The sequence below is a fragment of the Hippoglossus hippoglossus genome, chromosome 22 (assembly GCF_009819705.1).
Source record: "Hippoglossus hippoglossus isolate fHipHip1 chromosome 22, fHipHip1.pri, whole genome shotgun sequence".
Lineage (NCBI taxonomy): Eukaryota > Metazoa > Chordata > Actinopteri > Pleuronectiformes > Pleuronectidae > Hippoglossus > Hippoglossus hippoglossus.
In genome coordinates, this window is record NC_047172.1 from 15177373 (window position 1) to 15193473 (window position 16101).

Here is a 16101-nt window from a genome sequence, read left to right on the forward strand (position 1 = left end):
ATGGACAGCATTATTCCCGCTAGCTCTGAGATCCTGTGCTTGTGTGGTTGCAATGCGAGGAGAGGGCTCACCTGACTTGCTGGTCTTCATGCAGGTTTCTTGGTCTGGGTACGTGAAAGAGCCCAAGCAGGAGTGGCGGGCATCGCACACACACTGTCCTCCGGCCCTGTCGCAGCCCGTCATCAGGGGACAGCGGTCGTCCTCCAGGCCTGCCTCCGGATGGCCGGGGAGCACTGTGGGGGACAGAAACGGAGAACAGAGGATAAGGAGAGGACATGAACTTCTCACTTGGACTCTCTTATCCTCTATAGTCATCTTGACAGTGATTAAATCCGACAGAATAACAGGTTAAGTGTAATCACAAGGCGAAAATGTGCCAGAAGTTGTGATTTCCCAAAAGTGCTGAGGGGTTGGCCAGCTTACAGCTTTCATTGCGACACATTGCCCCTGGCACAACAGTTGCTGAGCTGACCAGTGTGTTTCTGGGCTGCCATCTCTCCTCCCTCCTCGTCGTGCCACGCTACTGGAGCCATTGAGCCCATTTGTTTGCTTTTGTTCCACAGCATGGGGCCCTCCCAGGGCTTCCATCTGCTGTTCCCCGCAACGCCTCTTCTGTACCAAAGCCACTTGCACCATACCCACATATTGTTCATCCGCCCCTGTGAGCCTTATCCCCGGTGCCCCCACCCCACCCGAGATGGCACATCAAGACTTGGATGAAAAAATCGTACAATAGGAAGGAATGTGCGAGGGTATAATGTGTCACGTTATAGCCATGTGAGCTGAATAACCATCAAAACCCTGGGATTAAAGGGCCCCAACATACACTTCATTCATAGTCTTACTTTCACATCCATGCATAAATACACACACGTATACCCTCAAATTACCCTCCATCGTAGTCATTCAAGAAGCAGTACGAGTGGCAGCAGAGTAAACAGGATGAGACCAACTGTAACAGCGAGTAACCCCTTCCCGAGCATTTAGCTCCCAGGCCTCAAATCAACAGTGTGGAAGCGTGATTGGAGCTTATCATAATACTCAGGCTTTCTTCTCCAAACAGCGACGCACCAGAACAATGCACAGGAGGAAAAGGTTTAACTATCCAAGACAAACACGGAACAACCGCATGGCATATTTACCTGACTGCCGTTGTGATCCCACCTGAAATGAGGCCTTGTAAAATGAGAATCCTTCTCATTGGCAGTTAGGGGTCAGAGAAACAAAAGCAGGATGACGCCAAGTGATTGGAAAGGATTGGAATTCCACTGCTTTGCTTTTAAATGATGTAAATCATAATAAAACACATGTGTTGATCCACGTTAATCTAAAACAGATATTCTGCTATGGGAAGGGGCCTGTCTCTTTATTGTAATGAACTTCACATGATGAAGTGAGTCAATGCGACTGCAGAAACATGTATCCTCGGGCGGATGATGTGGACGCCTCCTGGGTGAGGCGGGACACTAACCGGCCCTGTGGTAAACAGCAGCCAATGAAAGAAATGATGGTAACGATACCTTCAACCTGAGCCAGCCAGCGCTGTTAATAGCTCTCACAGACGGCCAGCGAGACTGGCAAAGCACAAGCAGCCTTTTCAATAAACCGCACCGAAACTTTCCCTGTGATTTCCTTTCACCTTAAAATGATCCTCACCTCCACATATTTTCCAACCAGAGGCTTTCCTGTGCCTGGGAGGGTATTTTCATTTGAGTCGGTGGTAGAATGTGTCGGGGGCTAAATGCGGCACGAAGAAAATGAGGTACAGGAGACAGAACAATGAATGAAAGCCTGGACACTGAAAACATTGTCTCGTTCGCTGTTGTTAGCTTGACTCCAGTGAGCCGAGTTTGTTATGAGCTGTTTGTATCAGCCTCGTCCCCGTCAGCCTGACCCAGCTCTGATCTGGTCTAGCCTGATTATCTATTATCTGGCCCGGCATGACTCTAGCCAAGGTCCATGGCTTCATCCCAGGAGGATTCCTCTCTCAGCCACTGAGACTGCTTGTCTTGGCATCCAGAGCCAGGATGGGAAAGCTGACCTCTGGAGGCCCTCTGGCTGATAGCGAGCTAAAAAGGAAGTCTTTGAAACATTAGATAATACCGGAGAAGTGGAAGGCATACGAAGGAGGGCAGTGGACATAACGTTCCTGTAAGACAGACACTCATGTTACGTGGTATGGTAAGTGCCTCTGGAGCTTGGGGGAAAGTCTGTGTGGGAGGGACAGAGAGAAAAAATACAATGAGGACATCAAAACAAATCATTCAGCTGCAGAGACTCGATGATTTCACCTGACGAAGCGGCTGATCGCTGAAGCAGGAATGACGCAGTGAAACAGCTAAGATCTCTCTCTGAAAACAGGTGCTTGAAGGCTCATGAGACTGTTTCAGAGGGGAGACGGACACAAGCTGCTATGTTTCATTCGCTTTTTTGTCAGCTTCCACATTTAAATACCGAACTCCTCCATGAGAAAACTTGATTTGAATGTCCTAAGTATCGTTTTTGGCAAGCTACAACCTTTTTGTTTGGCGTCTGAGGCAATCATTATTTCACCCTTAAAAGCATTGAATTTGCTGGACACAACACATTGAATTAAATACTTCCTTGATTTAAAAAGACAATAGATAACAATTCATGTCTTATTCCTTTTGGACAGCGGTGTCTTACATAACATTTTCCAAATCTGGAAAATTAATTGTCCAATGAATATTGCAGCTTCCCCCTGGGCATCAGGAGCCCGGAATGATTTTATTTGTTGTTTCCAATAAGCTTTTCGTTCTTGACAAGATGAGAATAAAAGCTGACTCTTAGCACGTTACGAAGATATTCATTTCATGTAATATGTCACCTGTGCTTTAAAGTTGCTGCATCCCCAAGCGAACAGATTCTGACCACCCAGAAAATCAAAACTGTGAGCATAGAGGCAGGGGATCAGAAAGCGGAAACATTTACCCCCTACTCCTGATTGCGAGTCTAATCACTTTAAGACCCTTGCAGCTTGAGGAGGGAAATCTGGGATCAGCCTCCAGCAGCCTGCCTACCGTGGCCCCTGAAAACACACTCGGAGGTGTTGATTTACCCCCACCTAGTACCCTCTGGGAGAGTGGGGTTGCGTGTGTATGTGCCTGATTTAGGGGTCAGCGGCATGCTCCAAGGTCCCTGGGGCCACAGGACCAGAGGCACGACTCAATCAGAGGAGCCATTAGGCCTCCAACTCGGCCCAAAGCTGTTAATTTGCAGAGATGCCCTCCAGACGCCAGCCTATAGCCGGTACACGGGGTACAATCAGCAGCAGCGTCTCCTGGGATGGCCTGGGGGCCGGAGACCCCTGGAAAAACCTAGCGGTGCCCTGACTAGGACCACCCCACGGATAGATGATGGGAGGGCAGGGTCAGGGGATCCAGACACACACTGAGAGCTGCTTACTCTCTACAGTCCTGTCAGTCCTCTTCAATCATCCCCAAACAGACCGGACAGAATGCAGGTGGAGGGGCTGCAGGGGGGTCCTCCTACTGGGTATTTCTTCCCCAGGGGAACGCCGTTGCAACTTACTCCATTAACCGCGCCGAACCTGACACCCCTCACACATCTCTTTGAAGTTCAGAAAGTTGCTCAAATCGTGCGTAAAAATGAGCAAATCCACAGTGTAACAGCCCAGCTCTGCTTGGCAGGAACCGAACCATATACAACTCTGCTGCGTCACAGGGTTGCAAATGAAAATCTGCTGGGGGACTTTCGTAATCGTGCTGTCAAACCATTACACTTCTGAGTCACACACAAACAGTACCGACAAGAAAGGGGGCAATTTATTCCTTCAATTACAGTGTGTTGCAAGAGTGCCCACACAATTATTGTCGGCCACACCACAGAGAACCACAATTTCACCCTCACACAGATTCAACCAGTCATTTTTTTTTTTTTGTCTCATCTCAATTCACTGCCTACATGGGAATGTCTGCTTGAGCTGCGAGGCAAGAGAAGAAGCACAGGACCTACTAGGGCCAACACCACTGCTGCCAAACTTATTGTCAGCCTTCTGAGCTGAAAGTGAATGAAGCATTGAGGAGGGAGAAAGAGCAGCTGAACATGACTCCTCTCCTGGCAGTCAAGAGCCCCCTCAGACCTGGGCAGCAGCTCCAGGCAGCCGGAGAGACAAGGTAAACAGTGACACATAGTCCCAGCAGTCAGGACCGGACTGACACTTGAATAGTCGTGACCTCAAAACACTTAGAAAGAAGGGGATGGCTGCCTGCTGCTCTTTTGTGGCACACTCAACAACATCAACAGCTTTCCTTTTTTTATTGGATCTCCGCTTATGGTTTTCTATAAAATGATTACACAAAATAGCCCAGTCGTTTTAAATCAGCCTCACACGACACACATTCACTTCTACCCACCTTTACACACTCCGATCTCAGGGATGGTGGCCGCTCCGGATCCGTTGACAGAGGCGCACGTCAGCCCCAGGGCGCAGTAGCCGTGCGCCCAGTCCTGTCCGCCGCAGGGCTCCCACTCCAGGCGGGCGCACTGGTCGCAGCATCCGCACGGATCCCGGGCCAAGGTCCGGCCACCCTCGCAGCCGTGCGCGGCTTTCAGCGGACAGGTCCGGAGGTTGCACGGCGTGCACTCGTGAGCGGAGAGCGCCCGCGCCAGAACGAGGACGCTCAACAACACAACGGAGCACTTGCTGAACATGTTTTTCCACCCAAAAAAAGAGTCCCCTGTTTTAAAGTTTCCCAGAGAAATGATCCGCGCTCCTGTCAAGTGATGAGCTGCGCACTGCTCCCAGTGAAGTTGCAAAGTCTCCCTTTAAAGTTTGGTGATGGCTCTTCCCTCGGGCGCGCTGTTCATTACGCAGCAGCTCGCTTCAAAGAGGAAAGGAAGTCTGAAGTGTGCGGATGCGTGAGGTGGCACCACAGTATCCAGTTCAGCGCAAACAGGTAGAGACGCGCGTCCCAGGCGTCTCGTCGGGTTGAGTACGCACAGAAATCCCTGGACCGAGGCTGGTGCACGTCCACTGGGTTCTCGCTGCTGCTGACAGGCGCACACGGGAGCGCAATATGAGCCCTGATTTGACATACAGGCATATAGAAATTAGCGGTGCACCCCTCCCCCTGACTGACACAGGAGCCGACCAGTCACAAGGAGCGAAAGGAGGGAGGATTTGAACTGATTTATCTCCGTCTCCGGGGTTGCGCAATGATGCAACTTTGGATGTCTTCAATGTGTGTTCCCCTTTTATTTTGCGTGCTTTGCAAATAAGACAAATAGCGACAGTTTACAGCATTTTAATATGTTCAAGAAGTGGGACACGAATAAGCCAAATCCAGGTCATAAATCTGAATCACAGCTACACCAGTATGTGTATGTAACATGTGCATATTATACAAATACTGCATCTCATTTCAGTTGTTTTGTTTAGTTCCAAATCTCAACATACATTATCTCAAGGCATATTTGGTCGAGACCTATAAAATGTTGTGAAAGTGAAAAAAAAAAGCACTGGTGACTGTGGAAGGAACCTCGAGCAGAACCAGACTCGGTGTGGGGGATCGTGTGCCTCGACCGGTTGGGGTGAGCAAGAAAAATGGGGGAGATCAGAGGTAGGTGGAAAAGAATAAAGAGAGAGGGGGGGCGTGGGTGGGGGAAACAAGGGGGAGAGGGAAGAGACAGACCAGGAACTGTCGTTTATATTTCACATGTACTTTACAGTAAGGCTCTTGTCACCACTATTCTAATTGTGCTCCGTTTCTATTCAACAATACGCTGATAAAGTCTGTCAAAGCCTCATAATCAAACATATCAGGCCTTATCGAGGCCATATCTCACTCCTCAGCTTTACCTTTTGTGTGTGTGTGTGTTGCGTGTGCATGTGTGTGTGCCTACACGTGTTTGTGTGCGGCTTCTGGGAGGTAAAAGGTCACCTGATGTTTGCTGAAGTGGTGTTTGTGTGCTCAGATGGGTGGTGTACGTGGGGGACAGTGGGCACAGCTGGAGGCCGTGTTGTGACGGTAGGCATAACAAAAAAAAGAAACAAAAAGAAAACAATCCTGCTGGAAGAAAGAGATAAGAGGTCACTGTTTGTTCCTGTTTTCTGCTGGGAAACAAGAATACAGCAGACTGTTTTTTCCCATAGTTACAGATCACTGATATATGTAGTGATACTTCAGTTAGTTAAACATGGAGCTGACATCCAACTCTTTGCAACTGCTAAGTGATTAATACAGAGATTATCAGATATCGAAAGTGAGGACGGTCCAGTACAGGGGATTTTTTTTTTGTCATTGGATTCGCCTTCAAACAGCAATCAGAAGTCATCTGGGACACTTTTCCCCACAATGTCAACACACAACAGCACCTCCTTCATTTGCAACATCTGCCTGGAGCCACCCGCTCCAACACAAACACAACATCCAGGAAACCATCCCCACAGCACGCATAATCAGCGCTTGCAACACAACTCGGCTCTTGTCCTCCCGCTCTCCCTCCAAACCTCCCTCGCTCCGTCCCCCCTCCTTAAAGCTCTTGTCGAATGGGCCGAGCCGCTGACCGCTGACTGCTGGTTGACGACAGATCACACCAGGACCTTGGAGAGCCCTCGGTTTCCATTCACTTGCAGAGATTGTGGCCCAGGCGGCTCTGACCTATTTGCCCGGGTGATGGGCTTTCAAATGGGGCGAGCTGGCTGCTCTCAGAGGCCCCTCTTCCCCTCGTCCTGCTATCATGGGCCGAGGGTTTCTGACCAGCTGAAAGGTCACAGCAGCACCTTCTGGTTTTCTTTCTGCACCAGTAATTGGATATGTAAATGCTAAAGCAGAGCATGGAATGAGTCAAGGGGCAACAATAAGCAATACAATGATGGGGACCAAATTAGAATACTCCCTCATTAGACTCACTCTTGGCACAGCCCTGTGTCAAATGTTGCATGAATGTGGTAGTGGGAAACCCTCCCTGTTGTTATGTCACATTATCCATCATTTTGGCTTTGTTAAGTGCCAAATTAGGTCCAAACAAAACTAATCGGATTTGAATTGTGCCATGGATTTAAAAACCAGAGCACAATGTGCTACTCGATGTGCCGGGGTGTTGGGAACTGTACATGAGTGAAGCAAACAGGGGAAAAGGTGGGGCAGGGAAAAGTCCTTAATAACTGCACTGTGTGTGTACTAATGATGTTCTGAGTCATGGATCTTTAGGAAAATACAGCAGTAGAGGCGCCAGCTTCACTCTCTCCTACAACTAAAGTCCCTGGTGTGGTGACTGGGATCCTCAGCAAGTTTTCAAAAGCACGCACATCCAAACTTGATGAATTCTTGGTGCTGGACAGAAGTGACGAAAACCAGAAGATTAGAAATGTCCGGACACTAGCTGATGCTCCCCCAAGATCTTCCTGAAACGTCACCGTCCTGGGAGGGAGTTTGTGGGAGCATCAACCCTGGCCCTATCAGAAGGGGTGGGTGGTTGTGTCACACTGTTGGGATCTGTCTCCTACATTAGCTGACCTCTCTTCTGTCACCCACTCGTACCGCTTCTCGTGCCCGGGCGGATTTTCCCCCTGCTGCTGTGGTGGTTGCTAAGGAGGTGTTGTCTGGGATGTAGACGGGTGTGCGTGATGGTTTGGAGGTGAACTAACCGGTGGCAGCAATACGAGGCAGAGGGTGACACGGGGGCTGAAAGTGGAGTGGCACACAAGGAGCATATTGAGTGGGCAGCGTGCGGCACACCAGGATATGCTCATGGCTTTTTCTCCAAGTGTACAGTGGTGGTTATCATGCTTGCTTGGCTTATCTGTGAGCGGAGGGTGTTGGACTGAGCCCTACTCCTCAGATCCAGGCCAATGAGTGGGGGGGTGTGGCGAAGAGTGGGAGAAGGGTGGGTGGGTGAGGGGGCATAATGGCAAAGCACACTGACAGTTGAAAGAGTTTAAAAGCCATTCAGTACTAAATAGCAGAAATATGGAGCATTTAGTTCGGAGTCTAAGCAACACTAATGAATGGATTGTTGGAAACTCAGAACAGATGAGGTCATCTGTTTTCTTTTACATGTGCGGCCAATATAAGTCAAAAAGATATCAGATATATGATAAAGAGGTGTGAACAAACCAAACCTTTCAGAAGAATTAGCCACCATGATTAACAGATGCGACGCAGCAATTTTGTTTTGACACAGACAGCTGTACAGCACATTGAAGGTATAATCGACAGCGATGATAACTCTTTTCCGTTGCTGCCATCCAGAGTGCTTTTGTTTCTCACTTTGTACCCCTCATCTGTTTGGACCAATGTAGAAAGTAAAAAGTGGTGATCGGAAAAAGTCGGAGGAGTCCAACTCGAGGGAGATCACGCAATATATTTTTTCCTCTGTCTTTTTAGGTCCCATGTTTTCTTCCATCCTTCTCTCTCAGCCTGTTTTCTCTTTCTCTGTGTGAGGTCTGATCCATTTGCTGTTGTCCTTGCGGGGGTCTATAATAACGGGCTTTGACACCGTCAGGTCTCCTGCAGTCTTCTTTTTTTTCTTTCTCGCCAAACCCTCAGAGTACTCCCAGCAGCAGCAGAATGCACGACTCCCTCCTTCTTCTTTTGACTATAAGCAGTCCAGCTTGAACCTTAAAGGGTTCAGTGGGTTCAAACAGCCCAGAGGGTCAGGTACGCCACTTCGGCTTTGTAGTTTGTGAATAGGCTGTTTTTTTTTTGTGAAGTAATGGGGAAAGGATGTAAACCTAAGCAGATGGCTAGTCTTCTAGTGAGAACTGAGAGGTACATTAATCCTGACATGTAAATAACTACAATCTGAGGTAATATAAATGGGGTTTTCACTTGTTTTCATGAGGTGGGAAAGACTGATGCGATTTGATTGGATGTGTGGGAGGAAGAGCCCCTCTCCCCCTCTCCTGCCACACATACATTTGATGGATTCCCTTTTTTTTCAACCAAGGCACAGCTCCAAGGGAAGAAAATGACACTGTCACCCATCAAACCTTCTAACATTCATGGTCCCCAGAGGTTCTTAATGACTTTAGCCATCATCTCACTTTTCATCCAGCATAAATCAATTTATTGTAAATTAATTATCAATTCATGATAATTTTAATCACTATAGTATAATCAATACTTTGGTTTAAGGTCATGAGATGCTCGCTAACCTCTGCTGTGCCTCCTATTTTACTAGCTAAAGCTAAATTAAGATGGCAAACATGATCAGCATCTGCAGTTAGCATTGATAGCATGGATCAAGTAAGTGCTAATAAAATAACTCTACACCTCACACTGTTTCGACTTACCAACAACTTCTAAAACTGTAGTAATGACACATGAGGTTTCTGGGTTCAACTGGCACCTTGAGTCACTATGAGTCACATCCCCGGACCCTCACTGATGTGACTCGAATCCTCTGGCTGCAGATTGGGCCCCTCTCTCTCCCTCCATCCCCTCCACATGGTGAGATCCTGTGACCTTGCGGCCAACAGCTTGTATGACAATCATAAGTGGCGTACTTGCTCACCCCTGTCGTGCTCCGGCGGAACGCTAAATGGACCTCTCAGAAGTTTTAATCTGCAAATCTATGTGATGATGGTGGATTCCTCGGTGGATTGGAACCATGGACTGTATATAAAAAGATTGGAACCCTAAAGAATCCTCTTGCCTCGTTCCCACAGCATCTCCCCAGTGTAATCTTCCCTTTCATACATGGGATAATTGAGACAAGCTACAGTTACAAGAAATGAGTAGAGGGCGAGGCTGAAACACTGATTTTCTGTTCGGTCATAAACCCCTTTGAGTGGGCGTAGCTGGAGACATTTGTCATGTAGATGAACTGAAGCTGTCTTGTGCTTATGTGTGAATACGTAGGTCTCAACATGTTTTCTTTGGATTGGCCGTTCTCCAAGGTTAAAATGTACAGATTACTCGGTTTGATATGGATCATGTTGTCAGACATGAACAACACCTCATCCTCTCACTGGATATGTTACCATGATGATTCCATATGGAACAGGAACACTGCATTAAAGATTTACGTGTCGGCAGCGCAGCAGGCTCTAAACATAACATTGACATGATGTCACCATGTTAGCAAACAGTTACATCATCCTGACAAGGAGCTACATTAGCATTTGTGTTTCTGGCCCCAAAAGTCAGACATTCTCACTCATTTTAGTTCTTTTTTGGTCTCCACCAGCTCCTGAGGGAAATATCTGCTTATAAATGCTTGATATTCACCAGCTAGGTGCCAGCTTTGTCTGCCATGAAGTATGCTGACAACAGCTGCAAGGTCACAAAACAATCCTGTCAAGAGCAGTGAGAAGAACAAAACAGTTAAGTCGTGGGCCACAAAAGCAAAACAATGAGCTGCAAGACAATAAAATGCTGCGACGAGCTGAGCTAAACTGCCAATTCACGTGATACTTATGCATGGGTTTGTGACTATGAGCGACTCCTTTCATATTAGGCTACACGTAATTATTACCTCCTCTAAGGAGCTTATGTTTTCACCTGTTACTGTTTGTTGGTTTATTTGTTAGCAGGATTACGCAAAAGAGATTTGATTTTCACCAAACTTGGTGGAGGGGTGCAGCATGTGCCTCGGAAGAAGCCATTAAGTTAAGGTGCGGATGGTGTGGATCCAGGAATAAAAAAAACATGATTTGATTGTTCGACCAGCAATTTTTAGACTGTTTTGTCATCATAGAAACCAATTGCACTTCCACTTTCTCAGATGGTGTCTGACAGTTGCTCTCTTCATGGAAGTGAGAAAAGGAAGTGAGGAGCAGATTGAAGGTAAAACTATGGGTCTTCTTTTCCTGTGCTTTTTTTTCCATTTCAAATGATTTTTGGACATTAATTCCAATGTTCAGAGTTTCTTCCTTAGAATTGACATTATAATCTCCATTTATGTGAACATGTTATCAGCTCCCACAGGTTTAATATGTCTAAGAGCTCAAACCTGGGATATTTTTTACCCTGTTGGTGAAAAGAACAAAGGAACTCTCCACCGAGAAAATGAAGGAAATGAGCTAATAACAGTGAGTAATCTGCTCCAATGTAATCAAATATTAATGCCTTATCTACACAACCTGCATTGGCCATTTAGTGACAATGAATCAAGCTAATGAGGCTTGTTAATAAAGTATAATTAACCCAGTCTGCTTTTACCCTCTTGATTAAAACACATTAAATCCTGCTCCTCCTCAGCGCGTACAAACTTACCCCTGTGACTGAAAGTACACGGTTCTGGCTCTTTCCGTGGGCTTTGGGGGGCGGATCCGCAGGTAAAGGTGCCACATTTACAGGCAGACCTCCAGCTGGCAGAGGAATGTCACAACCTGTGTTTCAGATGTAAATTCTGACATAATTACAGTGCCACTAACTCAAACATTGAGGTGAAACAACCACCTTGCGAGGGGGAAAATGATCACTGCTTAATGTTATGTCTGGGACACAGATTTACTCCTGTCTTTGTGGAGGGGAAGGACGGCCGGTAGGAGCAAGAATGCGAGAAATGTTCGAGTTCTCTGACCTTTATGAAGGTGAAGCAACAGGTTGACATCATTACCAAAGCCGACGTGTGGGTGCTTGCAGTCACACGGGCCCAAGGAAAGTAGATAAAGGTCAAATTAGGGGGAGAGTGTGAGTTACCTGCTGTGTAAATACTTATGTGAATCCATAAACTTCATGTTTACTTGACATGTTAAACACACATCAGAGATTCCGATAGTTTGAACTGTGTCTTCCTGGCATGGATGATAATGAAAAGGATGCAGTAAATGTTATAACAATGTGCACACCTTATTTATCTCTTTAACATTTTCCAAGCAAAGGTAAACTGTGATTACCCAATGTTTTAAAGAAAAAGTTCCAACATGAATTATGTCCAGGAAATGTGTTTATTTACTGTGTTGTTTAGACCTAGATGAGAAGATGGATACCACTCTCATATATCTTCACTCAGTGTAAAGCTACAGCCAGCAGCCGGTTAGCTTGGCTTAGCATGAGGCAGGAAATGGGGAAACAGTCAGCCTGGCTCTGTCCAAAGGCAACAAGGACGTCTACCTGCATCTTCAGCACTATTGTCATCACCTTGGGGTTGCCAGGCAACAGCGCAGCCTCCAAGAACAAGTAATTGCAACCTGCCTGGAAATTTTAATAAAAAGTTATTCTTAGACTTTGTTTGTCTCTATATGTTAACCTGAGCTAATTGATCGCTTGCTTCAGCTTAAAGTCTTTTTCAAAGATATGGCCTTTATTATTATTATTATAAAAGGGACAGGTCAGAACTGAACTGCAGAGGCCTCGGCTTCATATTTGCGATACAGATATGACAACCTAATTCTCTGAAAAAGAGAATTAGGTTGTCATATTCAAAAGTGAATGCATATAAATCCTATTAAATGTCAAACTACTTTTTTAATAACCATTTGATTGTGATTGTGATTCCAGGTTTGAGCCCTGTTAAATGAGATTTTATCCCTCCTCATTCCCTGATGACTCTAAAAAACAGACATAAAACACTGCCCAGACATGCTGTATTATTCAGAAAGCTTCCTCCTGATGTCATAATATTGTACTTAAACAAACCTATATGGCCAATTTGAGAAAGATGCTAAGATAAAGTGTAAACATGTAAGACAGAGAGATGGTTGGAATCACTATCACTTTTTGTTTCTTAATGTGGTGCTGCCACCATGTGATACAACACGGGCAGTGCAGTGTAGCCAGAGACTCAACTCATCTTGGCATTCAAGCTCATTTTAGCATCAAGCAGACAATACCTCCTGCCTGCATGGCCCGACAGCTCATGTGAGAAGGAACATCTAAAGGCAGGAAGTCTTTATTCCTCCTGGACCCTGGTCTTTTTACCGGCTTGGTCACACACTCTTCCTGTTTTTCTCCCACCACTAACCACCAACAAACAATACTAGGAAGGGGTCTGCTCTTTGTCTAGACGGTGTTCTGTCAGCTGTGTCAGATCTGATTCAGTGTGCAGCCCAACAACAGCCAAGACAGGTGACCTGTCTGGCTGGGGTCAGCGAGGCTTCTGAAGCAGAGCACAGCCGAGGTGAAGCCTGATGCATCCTGCTCTTTGTGAGTTGCCTTTCTCCATCATCCCACCCAAGAGGAGCATGCGATGTTTAGTGCCAATTTACATCCGCCAAGGAAGTTGTGTTTTCACTGGCGATGTTTTTTATTGGTCAGATTCCCACAAAACTTGGTGGAAAAAGATGCAATATGGGCCAAGAAAGAACCCATTGATTTGTGAATATGAATCGGGGGGGCAGATGCAGGAACTTTTTTTCCCACTATCTATTGAATTTAAATGTGGTTTCCTAAGGGTACTGCTGGGCCTTGGCGGAGATATGTACTCAACTGAGTTTGGTCGCATGTTGCTTCATGTATGAGGTGAAGATGATGAGCTAACAAACACTTTGTATTGAAAAACAACACTGAAAAGTGTTTTCAGTATGTTGCACTTTCAAGAAATTGTCAATCTCATACTAACTTCATCTTGCAATGACATCTTTGAATCAATAGAGGGCACACTGACACAGCTCTCCAGTCTGGTGGGTTTCTTTGAGGTTACTGTCAGCTGCAGAGAAGTGAGTAAGAATCTAATTTCACGGCACAGTGAAAAGATTATTGAACACCTCGAAAAAAAGTGGAACAAACAGAATAACTCCACAAAGAAAGTGTTTCAACTCTCACCATTACTGCATTTCTCGCAGGGAGCCCACAGGCCCCCCCCCCACTGGTGTGAAGTCTCAGAGGTGTGCATGAAATCAGCTGTGATGTGCCTTGTTATGCACAAGATCCATGTTAAAACAAAGATTATATTCAATTCTCAACACAGTTCTCTCTTTCGCTCTCTTTCCCCTAGCAAGAAATGTTCCTTTTTAACAAGCTCCCTATTCTGGAGCAGATTCAGCTGGTGTTTCTTAAATAAAGAAGATTTTGTGATTCTTTCTTTAACACGTTGTGATATTTGGTCCAAAGGCAATTCCTCGAAGAACTAGGTCTCGCCTCATAACGTGGCTCTGAAATGTCATCGCTGAAGCCCGGAGGTGTGTTGATCAGTCAGAAACACGAAGTCTATGTAGTGTTTGCCTCGACAGATACTAGCAGCCCCTCGCTCTCTTTGAAGACTCTGACTAATTTGTTAGCTGACATTTGACTTGACTGGTCCTCCATGCAGGCTGCAAAAAAAACCACGTGTGTGTGTGTGTGTGTGTGAGGGGAGAAAGAAAGGAGAAGCAGAGCCAGTGTCAAAGTAGGTATAGGGGCAGACTTTCTGGAGCCGGCTCCCACATGCCCCCTGACTACCTGTCACTGGTCAACTTTGTCTCCCTGAGCAGATGATGTGATAAGAGTGGCAAAGAGGGAGAGAGAGAGGGAGAGAGAGAGAGAGAGAGAGAGAGAGAGAGAGGGCATGAAGTGCAGAGTAAGAGAGAGGGGGACGAGAGGGAAAGGTGAACAGCAATGGTGGACGATGCAGAGCAAAGGGAGGAGGTGAGACAGGGATAAGGTGATGCATGGGGGGAGAGTGGGAAGTAAGTGGAGAGACAAAGGAGAGAGAGATCAGCAAAAAAGGGAGAGATGGCAGAGAGAGGGAGAAGGAGAAAGAGAGAGAGAGAGAGAGAGCAGAAAGTCTTGCCCCGAGGCGTCGTTTCTCTGTCTGTGCACGGAGGCCAGCAGCAGTGTCATACGAAGCTGAAGACATTCTGTGGCTGCCAAGAAGCACATCTGGATTTCTCGTAATGAAACGCAGTAGGCTGCGAAGTTTAACTGTGCAAAAATACAGTAGAGAGCAGTCGCTGCGAACTGCACCAATCTTTTTGTGTTTGTTTACAATAAAAAAAGTGGCTCCTTTGACCTTTTAACTTAATGTGCACGGTCAAATGCATGCGAGCAGGAAGCACAGTGTTTTTATATTGCCAGTGTTGGTAGACCCTGATAGATGGAGGAATCACCTGTTGACTGTCAGCAAGTGAAAGCAGTGTGCCTACTGCTGCTGCCATACGGTTACAGGAATCCATCATTTCCCTGTCCTTGTATTTACTGCTTCCAAAATACACCCACCCACACACACACACACACATGCAGAGACACACACACACGCACAGACACACAGACTCACACGCACACACACACACACACACGCTGCCAAGCCGTCCAATCCCCTGCATGTGCAACATATCCTCCACTTTTTCCTCCTCCTCTTTTCAACATCCTTGCACAATACGGAGAAGAAGAGTTGCGCTCAGGTTACGTGTTCAGGTTTGGACCTCTCGATTGCTCCCTTGGGGCAGTTGGGACGAGAGGAGGTGGAGAAAGAAAAAGGAAAAAAAAAAAAGAGAGAGAGAAGGAGATGATGGAAGGAAGGCCCACAATAACAGTCTGTTTCCTTGCATGTTGGGGCCTGCAGCCTAACCTACTGCACCTGTTGTGGAGGCTCACACTAGAGGGAGAGGGATATGTGAGGGGGGGCTGCAGGAGCGGAGGAGTGGGGGTGATGTAGTGTGGCACCTGTATCATGGCCCAGAGCATACTGGGACGAGGGCCTGGACAGAACCCAGTGCACTTTGTCAGTATATCCACTCGCACTGTCTGTGCACTTGACGACCCCGGTAGCCTCCTGCTAACCCTGGGTATGAGTGTGTGTATGTGTCGACCCCCCCCCACCACCAGTCTTACTAGGTAATTGGGTAAGTGTGTAATAATGTTGGTCATGGGTATCTGTGCGACCCGGCCAGGGTAAATGTGACCCAGGCAGATCAACCAGCCGTTCGTAGAATGGCCAGAGGATCTGTTTATGATTTTGAGCTGTGGGGGAGGGAGTGAGGACATGAGTGAGTGGAGCTGCGGTAGCGATCACATTCAAGTTTTGGTTTGGGCTGCAGGATTGTAATGTGAATCACTCACACCCCAAATTTTATTAGTTTCTGTGTAATCGCACTTTGTTGGAGTATTTTTTATTTATTGGCCACGGCTGAAATGTCCTGTTATATTGTTGTATTTGCCCTGAAACAACTACAAATGAAATGAGTGTGAGTTTATGGGACACACACGCAAACACACACACACACACGCACACACACATACGCACACACGC

At 46.6% G+C, this 16101-nt stretch overlaps 1 protein-coding gene across 3 annotated transcripts in view; it reads right to left on the reverse strand.

Annotated features, from left to right (window-relative positions):
- The window catches only part of crim1 (cysteine rich transmembrane BMP regulator 1 (chordin-like)), a 36874-nt gene extending 31797 nt beyond the window's left edge, over positions 1-5077 (reverse strand). For 2 of the 3 annotated variants that reach the window (XM_034575808.1, XM_034575805.1), the window contains exons 1-2: positions 4398-5076; positions 72-233 (exon numbers count right to left, since the gene is read on the reverse strand). In XM_034575808.1, coding sequence (XP_034431699.1) covers positions 72-233; positions 4398-4695 — 460 coding nt within the window. In that variant the 5' untranslated portion in view covers positions 4696-5076. Of the gene's footprint in view, positions 1-71; positions 234-4397 lie in introns of all 3 variants that reach the window. The other variant, XM_034575807.1, reaches the window with a different exon arrangement.
- Between the last annotated feature and the right edge of the window lie 11024 nt (positions 5078-16101).